The 17,087-nt window shown below is 44.0% G+C and overlaps 1 protein-coding gene across 1 annotated transcript in view; it reads right to left on the reverse strand.

The window, feature by feature from the left end:
* SDK2 (sidekick cell adhesion molecule 2) overlaps positions 1-17,087 on the reverse strand; it is a 590,299-nt gene that overhangs the window by 94,485 nt on the left and 478,727 nt on the right. The window contains exons 37-39 of the mRNA XM_086929413.1: positions 16,161-16,347; positions 7,332-7,469; positions 418-579 (exon numbers count right to left, since the gene is read on the reverse strand). Coding sequence (XP_086785539.1) covers positions 418-579; positions 7,332-7,469; positions 16,161-16,347 — 487 coding nt within the window. The remainder of the gene's footprint in view (positions 1-417; positions 580-7,331; positions 7,470-16,160; positions 16,348-17,087) is intronic.

Below are 17,087 nucleotides of genomic sequence, written 5' to 3' on the forward strand. Positions count from 1 at the left end.
CGGCCCTACGTGGGCGCTAGAGGGCACTGCTTCATTCTGCTGGTCGAGTAGATTTTCTACTCGAGTGGCACCTTTCTCAATGCGCGAAATAGTGACCTGCTACGCCCGCCTGCCGTGAAAAATTTTCGCCGGCAGGTGGATTAGCGCTCGTTTTTCTCAATCGTGCTCGTCAACATAACATTGGCGAGCCACATGCAGAACTTCCCGCTCCATGCGGAGCAGGTAAACTCTGCGAACTGTGCTGATGGGGCGGAATTTACCATCCACCCCTATTGTACATCATTGCCATACAGATGACTGACCAACCCTAGCTTCCCAGCCTTTCAAAGACACTGATGGAAAATCTCTTGATTGCCTTTATACCTGTCTGACTTTGAAGATGACCCAAGGTTCGTGCTGCACCCCATGGTACTTTACCTTCTCCAGGCCCAGTGGTGATGTTGGCCTCCAGCTCTGGTCCGTACACAAATGTCCGGGCCCGCAGACGGAAGCGGTAGGTGACACCCTCTGCCAGGTCCTTCAGCTTGAGCCACAGCGGGCCAGTTCCTTTCACATCCACGGTGACAATCTTGCTCACACCTGCATACAAGATAGAACAGAAGGAATGATGTGAATTTGTAGAGTAGCTTCTGACTGATGAGTGCTGGAGGAAAAGAGGCTCTTGATCACTGTACGTCGGGTTGTAGAGTGGTCTGGAAATGTCAACGGTTGCTTCGGGGGAGCAACCCTTGATATTGCTGTACCACCCGAGCCCTCTGTAGAGAAGGCATTGGTGCTGGTGCAGTGAAAGCTACTGGCGAAACATACTATGTACTGGCAAAGACATATCATGCAGCCCCCTACTAGTATTAAATAAGAGGTGCTCTGGCTGAACTGGATAAAAACTCCTGTACATTTCCTGCTGAACCATGACTACGACGTTACAGAGTGGTAGGAGTACAGCTGTGATGAAAGCTAGAGACAAGGACAAAAGAGGGTACAAGAGAGCTGTAAGGCGCACCATTCTGGATGGAGTGGTCTTCCCAAAACACTGTTGCTTCAAGTGTTGAAGTCATTATGCATCGTAGGTAGGTGGGATGGGCAGCAGTTAGTGAGGCAGGGTGAATGTGGGGTTGAAGAGGGAATGATCTAGACTTCAGGGTGCGGTGAGGGTGGTCAGCGAGAGGAAACAGGGACAGCCAGCAATCATAATGCACTGTGTAAGTGACATCAGGTGGGCCATAGGAGTCTGCCTTCTCCTCTCACTCCACAATATCTAAGATGAGACGTCTGAGGCAAGCCTCTCCATGAGAGATACCTTTATGCCTGGGCCCAAAGCTGGCGAGGGAGTTAGAGCAGAGCTCCCTCTCCGGAAGCCCGGGCACCTGCGGACCACAGATGCCTCAAGTTTCATGGAATAGAATCTCAGAGGGTGCTAAAGGTTTGAGCATAGTACTTGCCTAATCTGGTGTGGACCAGTTTGTCAGCACTCAAGCCATCATCTAAGTTGCTTTGCATGCTCTTCTATTGCGGGAAATGCATTTAGTTTGTGTTTATGGTTTTTAATGCCACCGTTTGTCCTCTCCATTGCGCTACCCGAAACCGAAGTGACGGGTGAGATAAAAGAATCAAGGGACGGTGGGACGGGAGAGGAAAAGAAGGCTTATAAGAGGAAAAAGGGAACATGTTGGTATTTCACGTATGAAGCTAATACGGTCGGTGGTCTGCTTAAAAGCCCAGTACGGAACAGGAGAAGAGTGGAGGGCAAAGACGGGGAATACCACAAGAGCACCCTAGATCAAGAGGTTACAGTATGAGACTGGAGTGGTGGATGCGCTGAAGAGAGATTTGGAAATTGTTAGAATCAAATTAAAAAGCTGACAAGGGGCAGGAGTATGGATGTGATTCTGTTAGGCACTTTACCCAAACTACTATTACCCCAGCTCCCACAACACAAAACATCACAAATGTTTTATGTTATTCATTTTACATCAATGTTTGATTTCTACACAGTCTGTACAGTTGCATTAATGAAAGAGAGAGGAAGAGAGAGGGTGAAAGAGAGGGAGAAAGAAAGCTCTGCAAAGCCACACCTGAAGTTGAAACCTTTAGGCAAACAACTCATGAAGTCTAAGTCCCAGAATTCACGAACCAGGCCCAGAAGGACAGCACAGGGATGGGGGCAGGCACACTGCCCCATGCCACTGAGGGCGCCCCTGACAACAGCGGGAGCTACCATTCATTCACTGTCCTGCTTCTCTAATACTTCCAACACATGGAGAAATCACAGCCTACTACAGCTAAATCCACTGTTTTCACAATAACGCTTCCAGAAGCACAGAAGGTTTTCCCTTGCAGCATTTGTTGGAAGAGCACAGAAACGACGGCATGCCGCCAGGAAAATTGACTTTTACGATGAAGCATATGCTGGAGGCATTGAGAGAATCATGAACAGCAGGGCACGTCACTACAAAAGCATGTGATTTAATCAAAATCACAGAACACTGTGAAACGTATCATCTGCTTCCATCCTTATCCAGCTGGAGTGGTCAGGAGGCTCGGGTGGGGTGATTGTCTTCTTCAAGTATGCTGTGGATGTTTTCAGATCTTCTTGGTGGCGTTGAGTGCCCCCGCAGGAGAAGGCCAGAGCAGTTGTCTCCATTGAATGAAGTGCTGCCCCCTGCAGGAGCAGGGCGTGTGGCCGATGGTTTCTCAGGGTGAAATGGAGCCTTCCTCTAGGCCACGGATAGAACATCTTATGTTACATTAAACATTTTAGAAATTGTGGTCTCTTCCATGGGGTGAGGTCCCCTCTCACCCAGGAGAATGCTGCAGCTGTGGTCTCTTAAGGGTGAGGAGGACAGTAGTTACTTTCTTTCGGCGCCTTGTTGGTCTTCTGCAAGGGGGGGGGGGGGGGGCAGCTGTTGCAGGTTCCTAAATTGTTCCCCTCGGGAGGGGTAAATGCTCCTTTGCGTTTCAGGGTCCCACATTTGGATTCATTTACAACTCTCTCAGATTGGCTCCTGCATGGCTACGAAGACTCCTCAGTATTTCTCTAGGATCTGGTTAGAGCCATGCTGGCTCTGCTGTCAATCATTGATCTAAGTACCAAGAAGCCCGTTCCGACATATGTTGTGCTTTAAAAGAATTAAACCATTCATTCTAGCAGATGTCTCCTCCAGTGGTTTTTGTGGTATTATCCTGAAAAAATTATTGTAGTCGTTGTCTCATCTGGTTGATGTGGTATCCACACACACGCGAGTGCTGGGTTTTGTTCTTCCCAAGTGATGTTCTGCTGTGCTACAGGATCAGGCTGCAGTTGGTGTTTTGTCTCCTGTGCTCATGGGCAGCGGCGTCATGGACCCCCGCTCTGTCGGCTTAAGTGCAGGTAACCACTAAAGGTTGCTTAGTTTTACATTGGTGTCTTCAGTCTGCTGCACTGTGTATAAAAGGTTATAACGTGATCTGAGGGAAGAGCAGGGCAGGGATAACAGGTAGGGGTCAATTGTGAGCCAAGTTAAGTAAAGGATACAGAAAGAAATTATACAAACAAAGACAGGAGAAAATAGCAATTTGTAGACATGGAACAGAGAGAGGCAAATACAAAATATTGTGAGAAAAGACACAACTGTGCTAGTTTGAAACTGGACAGAGCAAGGAGAGAAGGAAGACCAGGTGAAAGTACTGAAGAGTACAAGGAACCAGGAATGAAAGGTGAAAGGCAAAGTGAACGGGAGGAAGGGTGGGTGAAAAAAGAATTGAAGGGTGAGCGCAAGGATTGATGGCAGAAAGAAAGGATAGAAAGTTGAAAGGATAAAAGGAAGGTGGAAATGATCGATGAAGGGATGGCATGGTGGATGGAAGGATGGAGAGAAGCGTGAAAGGATCATGGCTGGTGGAGTGAAAGGATGGACAGCTCTATGTGAGAACTGAACGCTCAGTGGATGGATGAATAAGTAAATGTAAAGGTGAAAATATGGATGGGTGAAAGGATTGATGAATGTGAACGAAAGGATGGGATTTTGATTGATGGTGAATCTAATGAAAGGATGGACGGAAGGAAGTAAAGGTGAAAAGGGATGGATTGAAGAGTGGATTAAGGGTGAAGAGTTCTATTCTAGGAACGGTCTGGCGTACTGGCATCTTTCACTCTGCGCCATTAGAGGCTTGGTTTAAAGTGGGGTATTTTTCATTTCTGGCTATTCCCTTGCTCATGGGTGCAGGAAGGAAGGAGTAATGCAAAGAAGACATCTTCCACTCACACCCCGGAATTTGCCCTCTCGGTTCATGGTGTGCAATTTATATGGCGTATTACTTTGACAGGGAAGTGGTGCTAAAATACAGACTATGGCCCAGCCTAAAGGACCACACTGGGCACAATATTGGACAAGTTGTTGAGTAGGACTCTGATGTCTACAAGAGTGGCTCTTGCCTGAGGTTGATTTAGCTTCCTCCCATCAGCGAAGGCCAGTGAGGCTTTCTCTTTCGAGGGAACACGTCATCTCTACAGCCAGGTCTCTCCTGCAGCCAATGGTTGGGACCGTTGTCTTCTCTAAGTCCGTGGTGTTTCACATGCAGACAAGGATAGCAATGGCTGAGGATGAGGCATGCCTCCTGCAAGTGATGCCAGTATGGCAGAAGATGTCCTGTTCATCTGGGGATGAAGACAATGGGCACTAGAACCTTGACAGCAGGGGGTGTCCTGGGGCTGGTATTGAGGGGTCACAGTTTTCAGCACCTGCACACTAAAAATGTTTGCAGTATCAATGCCTAGATGACTTTTGAACTGGGATTGCTTTGGTGGGTGAATTCAATGGCACATTCAGAAGTCTTCCTGCTGGTGACGGATGGGCCGGGTACCGTGACAATTCTTAGGATGAAGACTACGGCAGTTGTAAAACTAGTTTTCTGCTAGAAATGAGTCCTGTGGTAGCAGTGAACGTGGAGTTCTACCTGCAGAAGAAGACCTGGTGTTAAGTGTTTTTCCTCCTTCAGATGAAAGCTTAGGTACCTGTAGATGTGAAGTTGCTTCCACAGATGACGGCTGCGGTAGCTGGGGAGTTATTTCTGTATTATGAAATAAGGTGAGTTATTTTTGAAGATGAAGATGGGGAAGCAAGTGGAGTTTCTCCTACAGGTAAACGGTAGGGTGGATCAGCCGGTGGTCTTCAAGAGGAAGACTGTAGTAGCTATGGTGCTTGCTCCTGCAGATGAAGGGTAGGTGGCTGCAGAAGTGGTGTTGCTACTTCAAGCGAGGGCTGAGGAGGCCTCAGACTTCCTTCCACAAGTGAAGGCTCGGGTGCGTGTGGTGTTGCTTCAGCAGGTGAGGGCTAAGGAAGTGTAGCTCCTCTTGCAGCTGAAGGTTGGAATGGATGTCATGTTGCTTTCGCAGGGAAAGGCTTACGGGAATGTTAACTTGACACCTGTTATAGTCACGGTTCTTATTTCTCTGACATGTAGTGATGGGTCAGGAATTGTAACTTGTTTATTTAACTGAATGGGAATTTTAGGCTTTGATCATGGGTGATGAAACTGCCCAAGGACATCACCTTGAAACTGCCAACACCGCATGCTTCTTTGGTATGAATGCAGCAACTGAAAGAAAAAAACATCTGAAGATGGAACTGCGGCTTGGAGTGTTGTGGGTTTCTGAACAAGGTATTAAGTAAGCATCATTACATAGCTCCTTAAGGATGGATGATGTTGGATGAATTGGTAATCTGGTTATTTACCCTGTATTGGCGGCTAGTTTATGCAGTTTTTGCATCGTTGGTTCAGCGCCAGGATACTCCTTTGGGATGATGGAGTGCTTTATAGATATTTTGTATATTATTATGATGAATAATAATAATTATTAATATTAGAGCATTGGAATGTTGGGAGCTTCATTGTAGACAATGGAGTGCTCCATGCTTCTACGGGCCGGTAAAGACCCGCAGAGCAACATTCCAATGTTTTACAAAGGTCTCTCGGAGCTCGAGGGGATTTAAATACTATTAAAGTCCCGGTCCTTTGTTAAAGGCCCTCGCCTTCAGCTCGGGCCTTTAATGAGGGAGCAGGCCTTTAATAGCCAGTATAGCCCACTTCTGCGGGCTTTAAGGCTATATTATAACTATATACATACATACCCAATGCCAGTATTCAGCATGCTGAAACCTTGTTCGATGCTATTTTACAGATACAAAATACAGGTCTCTAATCTAATTCTTATGGGATACTCTTACACCACCTTCAGTGGCAACACTGATTACAGGAGCTAGCAATCTCCTTCCACATTACCATGGCCCAGGACCATTGGCTTTTGTTTTATATATTTATTCAGCCAAAACTAGTAAATTGAAGTCATTTCAAAATTGACAGAGTTACTAAATCTCTATTCCAGACCCATCACTCTACTTGAAGTCCGAGGTATGGGTTTATTTTAAATCATGGAGCTACAGAGCAATATTAACCTTGTAAATCTGTTCCATTCAGAGGTATACACTGAGGTATCTGCTCATCTCATTTACAGGGTGCGAGCTGTGTCCCACTCATTCATTCATTTTTATGTGGTTTTTGGAGCATGCTGTCCAATGGTTTTAAGAGTCATTTGAGGTAATGGTAGTGTGAGCCTTTATTTTTTAGGGACGTGTCAGTCACTCCAAAGATTTTTGTATTACATCAAAGAAGCCCCAAGTTGGGGGCGGTCAAAACAATTGTACATTTGTCAAACAATCGGTGGTCTCTGTATATGAAGCGAGGAATTAATTTGATGTTCTGATTTTAACACATTGTATATACATGTGGTGGTTAAGCGTTTGTTTATTGTGCTGTAGACTGTATTGTATGACTTTGTCTGAACTGTGCTCCACATAATGACCTTTTGGCAATCAGCGCAGAATTTTATAACAATTGTAAGATAAACAAGATGTGGTCCTACCTACTCTAATAGCTTGGATCATGTGTGTCACTGAACAAAAAGTGCAATATAAATATATCTGGTGACCTTCTGTACTAATAATACCTTTTCCCTAGTAGTCACTGGGTTATATGATTACCCTGATCTACTGAAAATGAAACTGATAATAAGGACTGTGTCTAATGTGTGGCCTAAAGGAGATATCTGGGGTTGCCAGTTTGGGCGTGGGTGTAGTGAAGGACCACCTTTAAGGTAAAGCTGACTTTCCATTAGATTCTGAACCAAGGGCTAGTCAGGAGAAGACTGATTTGTTGACCAACCAAGATGGCCCCTGATTACCAACCACAATCACGTAGTGAACCTGCACTCACCCACTCTTCATGCAAAAGATCTGTGATGTTGTTCTTCAAATACCTTCAACATGTACCCTGAGTGGTGTTCTTCTGTCACTTACCATCGACAGGTGTACAAGGCTCATAGACAAGACGGTAGGATTCCAGTATGCCATTAGGGTAGACAGGTGGGTCCCAGGAGACATTGACTGAGGTGGTGGTCAACTCACTGAACCGGATGGAGCTAGGTGCACTGGGCGCTGTGAGAGAGAGAAAAGCGGCACTGTGAGATTAAAAGAGCAGCACAGAGCCATCATCTGTCAGTCTGTGCCTACAATGTCAGTACATATCACAGAGCTAGTTTTACATATCCCAACACTGGCCATCAATATATATGTCAATGTGGGCTGTTTATATCCAAAAATAGGCACTAAAGCCTTTCAGTTCTTTCTTTCCCATTCTGTCCCCTTTCGTGCTTTAGACAGTCTCCCTGTACTGAAAACTCTACCTGAGCAACCAACATGGTGCAAGATCACGATTCCTTCTCCCCTCTCCTTTCCTCATTCCTTATTATTTCTGTCACATCATTCATGATGAGCATTTCTCTTCCTCATCTCTTTCTCCTCTCGTTTTTGTAGGTAAATAGAGTCAATGTATGGGCTATACTTGCAACCAACGCAACATGACCAGATAACTTTCACAACACAGCATCTGACTGCACAGACCTCGCCTTTAACAAGTTATTTCCCAACACTATAGATTCTAATATAAGAAGCACATATATGCTTACAATGGCAGAGTCTAACCAATAGCTAAAACGTGTATGCATATCAACACTGGCAGGTTGAATCATAATGCTAAAAAGCATGTATCCCTAGACTGGTAAAATGTATCACAGCACTGGAAATATACTGTATATATAAATATTGGCAAGCAATAAACTATGCCAGCAAGGTCAGTATATATATGCAAAGAATATATATATGCAAAGAATATATATATATATATATATATATATATATATATATATATATATATATATATATATATATATATATATATATATATATATATATATATATATAATTCGAAAAGAGTCACCTCTTGAGGAAGAGCCACTTCAGGTAGGTGAAAATCTCTTCTTTATTGCACACGAAGGCTGCATACAGGAGATGCGAGTGTCATCTTTAATAAAACTGCTAAAATTGCCAGACGCGTTTCAAGTCCGATGGACCCTTCTTCAATGGCAGCAGTTGGAAGTGCTTCACATTGCCGGATGTGTTGAAGTTGTACATCCCCCCACTGTGGATCATTATGGAATAATCATGCCTCACAGCAACGGACTCACTGGAGTTAAAGGGTGCAACTACAGAGACCAGAAGGCCTGTGAAGTGGCCACGCCCACTGGGGCGGAGAATGTCGAATAAGAGTAGTCAGCACAAAAACCGGCAATGCTTATGACATCACATTTGTCGTTCATGACATGGTCAGTGACATCACTCACAGCATCTCAAATGAATTCACTAATGACATCACCCTCAGAAGCACTGTCACACACCCACTCAAACCCCCATTACAACTTCTCATACATTCACTCACACACCCACACAGTCACCCACATACCCATTCACAGAGCTATACAAGTACTCACACAAATACTCACTCATCCATAGAGCTATTCATACAACCAGTCACTTACCCATACAGCCACACCCCCACACTCACTCCATACAGCTACTCTCACACCCATGTATTCAACTATACCTTCACTCACACACCAACTCATTCACCTATTTACCCTCTTAGCACAGCCACTCCCCATAAGAACACTCACACACCCACACAAGCACGTACATAACCATTCACACATCCATACAAGCACTCACACATCCACTCACTCACACATGCCTCCATTTACACATACACTTACAGCCACCCACACACCAACTCAGTGAACCAAACAGCCACTCAGTCACTCACTCACCCATGCAGCCACTTACACAGCCAGTCACTCACTCACACAGCCATTCAGACACCCACTCACTCACCCATGCAGTCACTTACACACCCGCTCACCCACCCATACAGCGACTCACACAGCCACTCACTCATCCATACAGTCACTGACACATCCCCTCACTCAACAAAACAGTCAATCACACAGCCACTTAGTCCCCCACACAGCTACTCACACACCTACTTATACACCCATTACAGCCACTCGCACACCCATACAGGAACTCAGTCACCCACTCACACACAATCACACATAATATATGTTATAAACAGTATCACTCATTAGTAGTACAGAAAGTATACTATTTTAACTTTTGTAGAACCATGGTACATATGTTTAAATTCATAATTTTTTAGAAAAGACTCACACTCACTGGAAGATGTCATGAGTGATGTCACTGATCATGTCATGAGTGATGTAATATGTGCGGTAATAAGCAGTGCATTGCGGGGGCGTACGTTATAGGTAGCTCAGGTAAGTATAACTGCTGAATTCCACTGGTTTTGTATGAGTCAAATTTGAGTCTAACTATAACGTCCCTGTAATATGTAAGTATGTATGTATGTATATATATATATATATATATATATATATATATATATATATATATATATATATATATATATATATATGTATGCATGTATGTATGTATATATATATATATATGTATATATATATATATATATGTATGCATGCATGTATGTATATATATGTATATATATATATATATATATATATATATATATATATATATATATATATATATATATATATATATATATATATATATATGTATATATTACACGCATCTAAACATAGAAATTGCATAGGCAGGGAAATCTGGAATTTATCCAAGCATTCAATTTACAGAAGCATCTGAAAACCTGGCTATTTTCTAAGTCAGTGTGATCAGCCATAGGCTATTCAGGTGAGCTTTGTTCAGTTCCATCTACTCACTCTCCTGTTTAGCAGATGCAGCACCAAGACGCTTTTACGGCATTCATGCTGTATAAATGTTATCAATATCAAGAAACTCATGACACGTTTCGGTATTGATCAATGCCACTTACTGACAAACATTGAATGAATATTCCCAATAAACAGTTAATGTTTCCAGAAATGTGGTGGTCTCAACCCAGTTCTAAAGGCAAGTACACCATTTCACCGTACAAACACGTAACAGTTAAAAAAAAAATGACATCAATTTTTTTTGTTTATGAAAAATAGACTGGAAATATTTTACAGAAATCTAACTGAGTTCACATTGCCCTGGAGAGACGAGCTGAATGTTGGTGTTTGGCACTGAGGCTGGGTTCAGCCGCACAGTGGTCCTATTCCACACTTCAGTTTCCATGGCAACGTCAATGCGGCCTGCAACCATCACTGATGAGATACGATTCCCAAAATATAATGTTTCTTGTGTCAGTGGATGAAAGTAAAGGGAGCATCAGATTGCATTAGTGTGAGTTCACGGCTGTCAGTCTCCTATCCCAGGGCCCCAGGGAGAGAGAGGGGAACTGTCAGAAGAAGGAATTAGCCCAGCCATCACATGTCCACCATCTTCATGCTCTGCCACCACTTTAAATACTGTGTTAATGTTGAAGAATGCTAGTACTACAATCTATTTTTCCAGAAGCATGGGTGATTAACACTCCAATGCACCAATGAAATCCGTTCTCACGCTTTGGTGGTATAGCAGGTAGATGAAAGCCAGTAATCTCAATTTCAACACTGATAAGACAGAAGTAGTATTCCTCAGCAAGAACACTTCACCATGGGATTACAACTGGTGGCCGGCCGATCTCAGACCCACACCCAGAACCCATGGCAGGGACCTAGGAATAATCACCAACAGCAAATTAGAAATGACTATACAAGTCCTTGCCATCACTGCATCCTGCTTCTACACCCTGAAGATGCTGAAGAAGATCTTCAAATTGCTCCCAAACAATACTAAAAAGATTCACTCACCCACTAGTCACCAGCAACGTAGACAATGGGAACACCGCTATGCCTAGTTCACCAAGCAACTCACTAGAAGACTGCAAACCGTCTCCAACTCAACAGCCAGACTCATCCTCAACCTCCAACAAAAACTCACATTACACCACACTTCAGGGAGCTCCATTGGCTCCTGATTCACAAACACGCTCAGTTCAGCCCCCTCACACTCACATTGGATGCACTACACAACCCAGGCTCCATCTATCTGAAAAGTAGCATCTCTATCCCCAAGCACTTAAACACCTCCGCACAACAGGACTCTTTCTCACACACATCCCACATACATACAGGACCAGATCAGGAAGATGGGCATTCACTTCATCACTTCTAAAGAATGGACCAGCCTCTCACTCCACATCAGAGCCTCCTCCTCTCTTGAATTCCACAAGAAGCGGATTACCTGGCTTTTCAATTAACCAAACGTACCGTAGGCAAGGCTAGGCACACACACCTGCTCAGCACCAGAACACTCTTGCGGTTGATAATGCCCTTTACAAATAACCATACCATACCCATTCACTTTTATGTGGACTACACCGTTACAGCACTGAAACAACAAATCAAAGGTTCCTTCAAATACAGAGCAGGTACATCACATGCAGCAGCACTGCAAGTTTTCCCTATAACAGAGAGAATAGGTACAGCACATTTATAAGGTGTGCAAGCATACCTTAAAAAATACAGAACGGTACAGCACAAGCAGCAGCACAAGATGCCTACACAAATATGCACAGAGCGACACAACAGCAAGACTAAAGAATTACAACATATATGTAGACGACATCAGGTTACAACCCCTCCACCCACATAAACACACCATACAGGTACAACACAAACAGCATCATTGTCCTCCTCTCGCTCAAACACAAAGGCCACATACAACACAGACATTATCAATGCACAACACATGTAGAAACAGCGCATTTATCCCTCACAATCACTCAGGAAAGTGCAACACAGACAACATCTACTAACCGCACATGTATCCGCTGTGTAAGCTTACTTCACAAACACAAAGAACAGATATAGCACAGGCACCAGCAATGTGAATGTTACCCTCACACAAACATGTTCAGAATAGGCTAGTTACCCCCCTTCTCCTTCACACAAAGGCACACACAGAGAAATTCAAGATGGAGCATTGGCAACACCACGTTCATGCACACAAAACAGGCAGAGCACCGGCAATAAAAGGTTCCACAGAAGCAGTGCACGGATTCAATATTTTGCTCATTTCGTTATTATTTGGTCTTCATGCATGTCTGATCCTTGGTCTCCCTATCAAACACAGCACAATGTAGTGTCAACTGTAATGATCTTTTTATGAAGGTTACCCATATCTCTATACACACATTACGAACTTTTCAATTTTGGTCAGTGTGCACAAGCACTTGAAGCTGAACTGCAAAAGCAAAGTCCCAAAACCCTGCATACAATCCATTGGACATCAGAGGTCGAAGTTGGCGGGATCTGTTGGGAACGGTGATTCCATTATTTTCTTTTGTAAAAACAGTTCCCTTTATTTTTTTGTGATGAAACAACACCTGTACTTTAACGACCATTCCTGGCCTGGACCTGTCCGAGGATAGAGGATATTATGTTCTGCATGAAGACACGAGTGGACAGACAGTTGACGCAAACAAGGAGACCCTTTCAGCCCTATCTCGCCTGAGGGAGCTGCATTCTGAAAGAGGTGTAAGTATGTGAAATGTAGAGATTAGCACAGCACTCTAAATAAGTCACACTAGAATTGGAAGAAAGTTATTCTCAAGGGACCAAACCTCGCATCACTTTATCCTATTACAGGACATGGAAGAACATGAGCATCCTTTGTACATAATGGCAGCTTCACCTGTTGCTGAATCCACTAGTGGCATCCTAGCAAGGGTGACCAGCCGAGAACATTTAAAAAAGCCAGGTACTCGCCCAGCAGTGGAGTGAACAGGGAGGTCATGATGGCGTCTCCGCTGAGTCTGCCAGCATTGCTTTAGACATCACTTGCTCCACATTTGCACACTAGGCTGCTGCAAACAGGACAGTAGAAAACATTTGAGATTACAACCCAGAGGAAAAGAACATGCCAAGAGAGAGAAGCAAATGAGCACTGTAAAATTATGAAATGTTTGGAGAGCTTGGGGTGGACCCTTGGCCATGTTAGTATTCCCGAGCAAGACCGATGCACATCTCATGCACTGGAAACGACAGAATCAAGACTTTGACAAAATAGGTTTCTAAACCTCGGTCACCAGGTGATGCTCCCGTTTCACGAAGGGAATGGCAAGGCACAAAACTGTCCTATCAGCAGCCCCCTACATGTCGGTCACCCTTTCTACCCTTTAATGGCTTAAGTGCGGGATCCTCAATGAGAGTCCTCTGTGTTTTTGAGTCAAGATATCCGATCTCTGACAGCCCTATTCTGGAATAATGCTGTGTGTGCTGCATTTTCTAGTGATTGAAAATTAACCGCCATCACCACCCCTCTGCCACAACAACTTAAGAACAACCGGAGCTCTTTTCTTAACCGCGGTGCGAATTCTGCCACGATGCAGCGAATTTAATGAGTAGGCAGGGCCACGTCGGCCAACGGACGTGCACAGCACTACCCAGGTAGTGCTCGAGACGGCCGTTGGCCGACGGAAGCATGGAAGGGGTTAATGTTCCAGCAGTCGCAGGTTACAGTCCTTGTGAGCTAAGTTGGAGGTGTATAGTCTGGAGAGCAAGGTGGACAGGGAACCAAAAGCAGCCCTAGTAAATTTTGCCAGACCAGCCCCCACATACTGCAGGCAGCGAGCACAGCGTGCGAGTCTGACCATTGTGTTAGCAATTTGGGGGTGAGGGTTCTCAGGCAAAGAAATGTTTTTTAAAACTTGCGAATATGCTATTTGTACAACAAATTTTTTTATTATAGGAACTTGTTGAATCATTGAATAGATTGATGGGAGGTGAAGACAGGACTGCATGGCTCAATGAATGAATAGTTGGATGGTGTCGAGTGGATGGATGAATTAATTCATGACTGGATAACGATGAATAAAGACTTTTAAGTATATAGAGCTAATGGGCACAATGTACAAAACAAGGGTGGGTTCTCTGGTTTTCATTTTAGCTCCTGCATTAAAACATCACAAGCTCCAAACACTGTCACCAACCCTTGCGAAAAATGTACAGCCCGGATGTTTTTAACAAAGTGTGCTGATTTAGACCCTTTAGTAATCAAACACAAAGCATTACGCTTTGATCTAAAATGGAAGAGAGAAAGCGATAAGCGTGTAGTGGCTAAATTGAACAACGTGAAACTAAGAAACATTTTATCAATCCACTTGACTGCATTGTGAGTGGGATCCAAGCCACTTACTTTTTTTAAAGTACCTTCTTTTCCTTTATCACCATATGAGAGCATCTTGAAGTACATCCATTCAAGGTGTACCCTTTACAAAAGTAAATAATACCTACCATCCGTAGTAACACCACTAGCCGCGTATAGAGGGCAAAAACACAACTGACTTTCCTCTTGCTTCACTAAGAGCATTGCCATCAGGGCAGTGGTGCTGGGGCATGAATATTTCTAAGGTAATGATTATACTCTGTTTCTTGAAACTATTGCCACTTAATACAATAGCAAAATTCATTATACTAAACTGAAATGGGTAGCAATAATACCTATATAAAGAAATACACAGTTTTACATTTGTAATAGTTTTATCATATGTACAGGATCCCTCACCCCAACCTCTGAAAATAAGCACTCTCGTGGTGACCATGTAAGAGAAAACGACCACTCAAATGCAAAAAACAAAATGGTTTTGAAGCGAGGGTGGATTGGATTGACTTGCCTAAAACCATTTGTTTTGTATTATATTGAAAGCTCTGAATCGCTCCTGGTAGGAAACACAGCCCACCCAGCCCTCAGCAAAAAAAGACGGTCCCACCAGCAGTGAAACCAGCCCCCAAAAGCCAGCCCACCAGAAATCTCCAAGTGCCCACTAGTGCCAGTCCCAGCCTGCCAAAGAGACTCCGGTGTAGCCTGCAGGTTTCATTCTATTCCTCCTCATGGAACTCATGTGCACCTATTGTTGAGGTCTACAAGTATCGTGCAGACCAGGGATTATGGGCCAATTGTACAAACATTTGAATTGCGAGTTCCTAACTGCGATTCTATGTGAATCTCAATTAGGAAATCACAATTTCAAATGTATGAAACTCTTTAGAGTTTTCATTCCCAGTGGGTCGCACATAGACCTACAACATTAACATTCATGAGGTAGGTCGCAATATGCAGCCCATTGGGAATCGTTAAAAACACAGTCTGTTGGGGACAGCAGACCACTATGTCTGTGTTTGCTTTTAAATCAAGCAACGTTTTCAATTTTTTTTAATGCAGCCCATTTTCCTTAAAGGAGAATGGGATGCATTTTCATAAGAAAAATGAAATGTTTCAGTTTCATTTTTAAGAGTAGGCAGTGGTCCCTGCTCTTAAAAAACATTTTCGCCTGCATTCACAAGGGGGAAGGGGTCCACAGAGGACGTCTTCCTTTTTGCATTTGAGTTACCACCAAATTGAATTTGGTGGTATAAAGCGAATGTTTTGCTACACTTTTCAGGTTGCAAAACATTCATGTATACCCTTGTGTTTCGGTATTAGGGAGGGATGCCCTTCACACGCCGCTTCCTAATACCATATCGCAAAATCGAAATTGAGATTCAGTAACAAGTAACTGAATCACATCTTGGGCTTTGTACATCCTAGAATGCATTTTCCCGGTCGCAAACAGCTTGATTCTGCGAATCGGGCCGTTTGAGGCAGGAAAATTGCTTCGTACATGTGGCCCTACGTTCCCAATGTGAAAAAAGGCATAGCTGTTCCTGCCAGGGGCTCTAAAGAATGTCTTGCCCGGGGTGGCACTGGTCAGAGGCCACCCTCCCCCCTCACCTGCTTGCTGCGTCTGCGCCTTGAGGGGCGGGCTCCGGGGGCCGTCGCCGGCCGCATTGAAGGCGGACACGCTGATGAGGTAGGCTGTGTACCCGGTCAGGTTCTTCAACTTCACCCCGTTCTCCGGCAGGAAGAGGGTCTTCACCCTCTGCGTCTCATTCTTGCGCAGGGACTCCCAGAAATAGATCTACAGGGGGTACAACAAACAGAGGTGCCGGTGAACTGGGGAGCCCACGCAAATATGATAATGAACTGAACTAATGTGTTATTAGGATCCGAGCAGCTACTTCTGCAGTAGAGCTTCAAAGCGCTATACAAACAATATTAGCAGGCGGCAGAAATGCTTTAGAAATGCTTTACAATCAACATAGGTTTGATCATCAACTAAACACCTTGATCTTCTGTTTAATAACTAAAACCACATTTTATTTTAAATTAAGAGAGTGTTTCTCACAGATCACAGAATAAAATCTCCACTCGTACAATAACTTCTTTTCAATTAAAAATGAATGTAGTGTAGACATAGCCACTAGCGTCTGAGACCTTTTCAATAGTCAGTGACTCACAGCCATCCATTCCAAGTAATTGTACTTCAACATGCTTATCGAGTTAAAAAAACAACAAAAAAACGCATCGAAGGGTGGTGTTATTGTGAGGGAGTGTGAGCAGTGAGTGGACGCTTCAGAAGGAGGTAGGCAGCGATTCAGTCTGCGCCTACATCCCAGAAAAACTCGTGGAGGCAAGTATCCAATTGCATTCAGGCACATGGGTTCAAGTGAAGTTGGGGTCCGGCACACATCTCTCCCGGAAAATCATGACAACTAGAGGTGTCAAACAGGGATGTGTGCTGGCCACACTTCTTTTTAACCTGTTCATAGCAGACTTGTCAGTTACCCTAGAAGAAACAAATAGCCACCCACCCAAGAT

Source organism: Lissotriton vulgaris, chromosome 7, assembly GCF_964263255.1.
Source record: "Lissotriton vulgaris chromosome 7, aLisVul1.2, whole genome shotgun sequence".
Lineage (NCBI taxonomy): Eukaryota > Metazoa > Chordata > Amphibia > Caudata > Salamandridae > Lissotriton > Lissotriton vulgaris.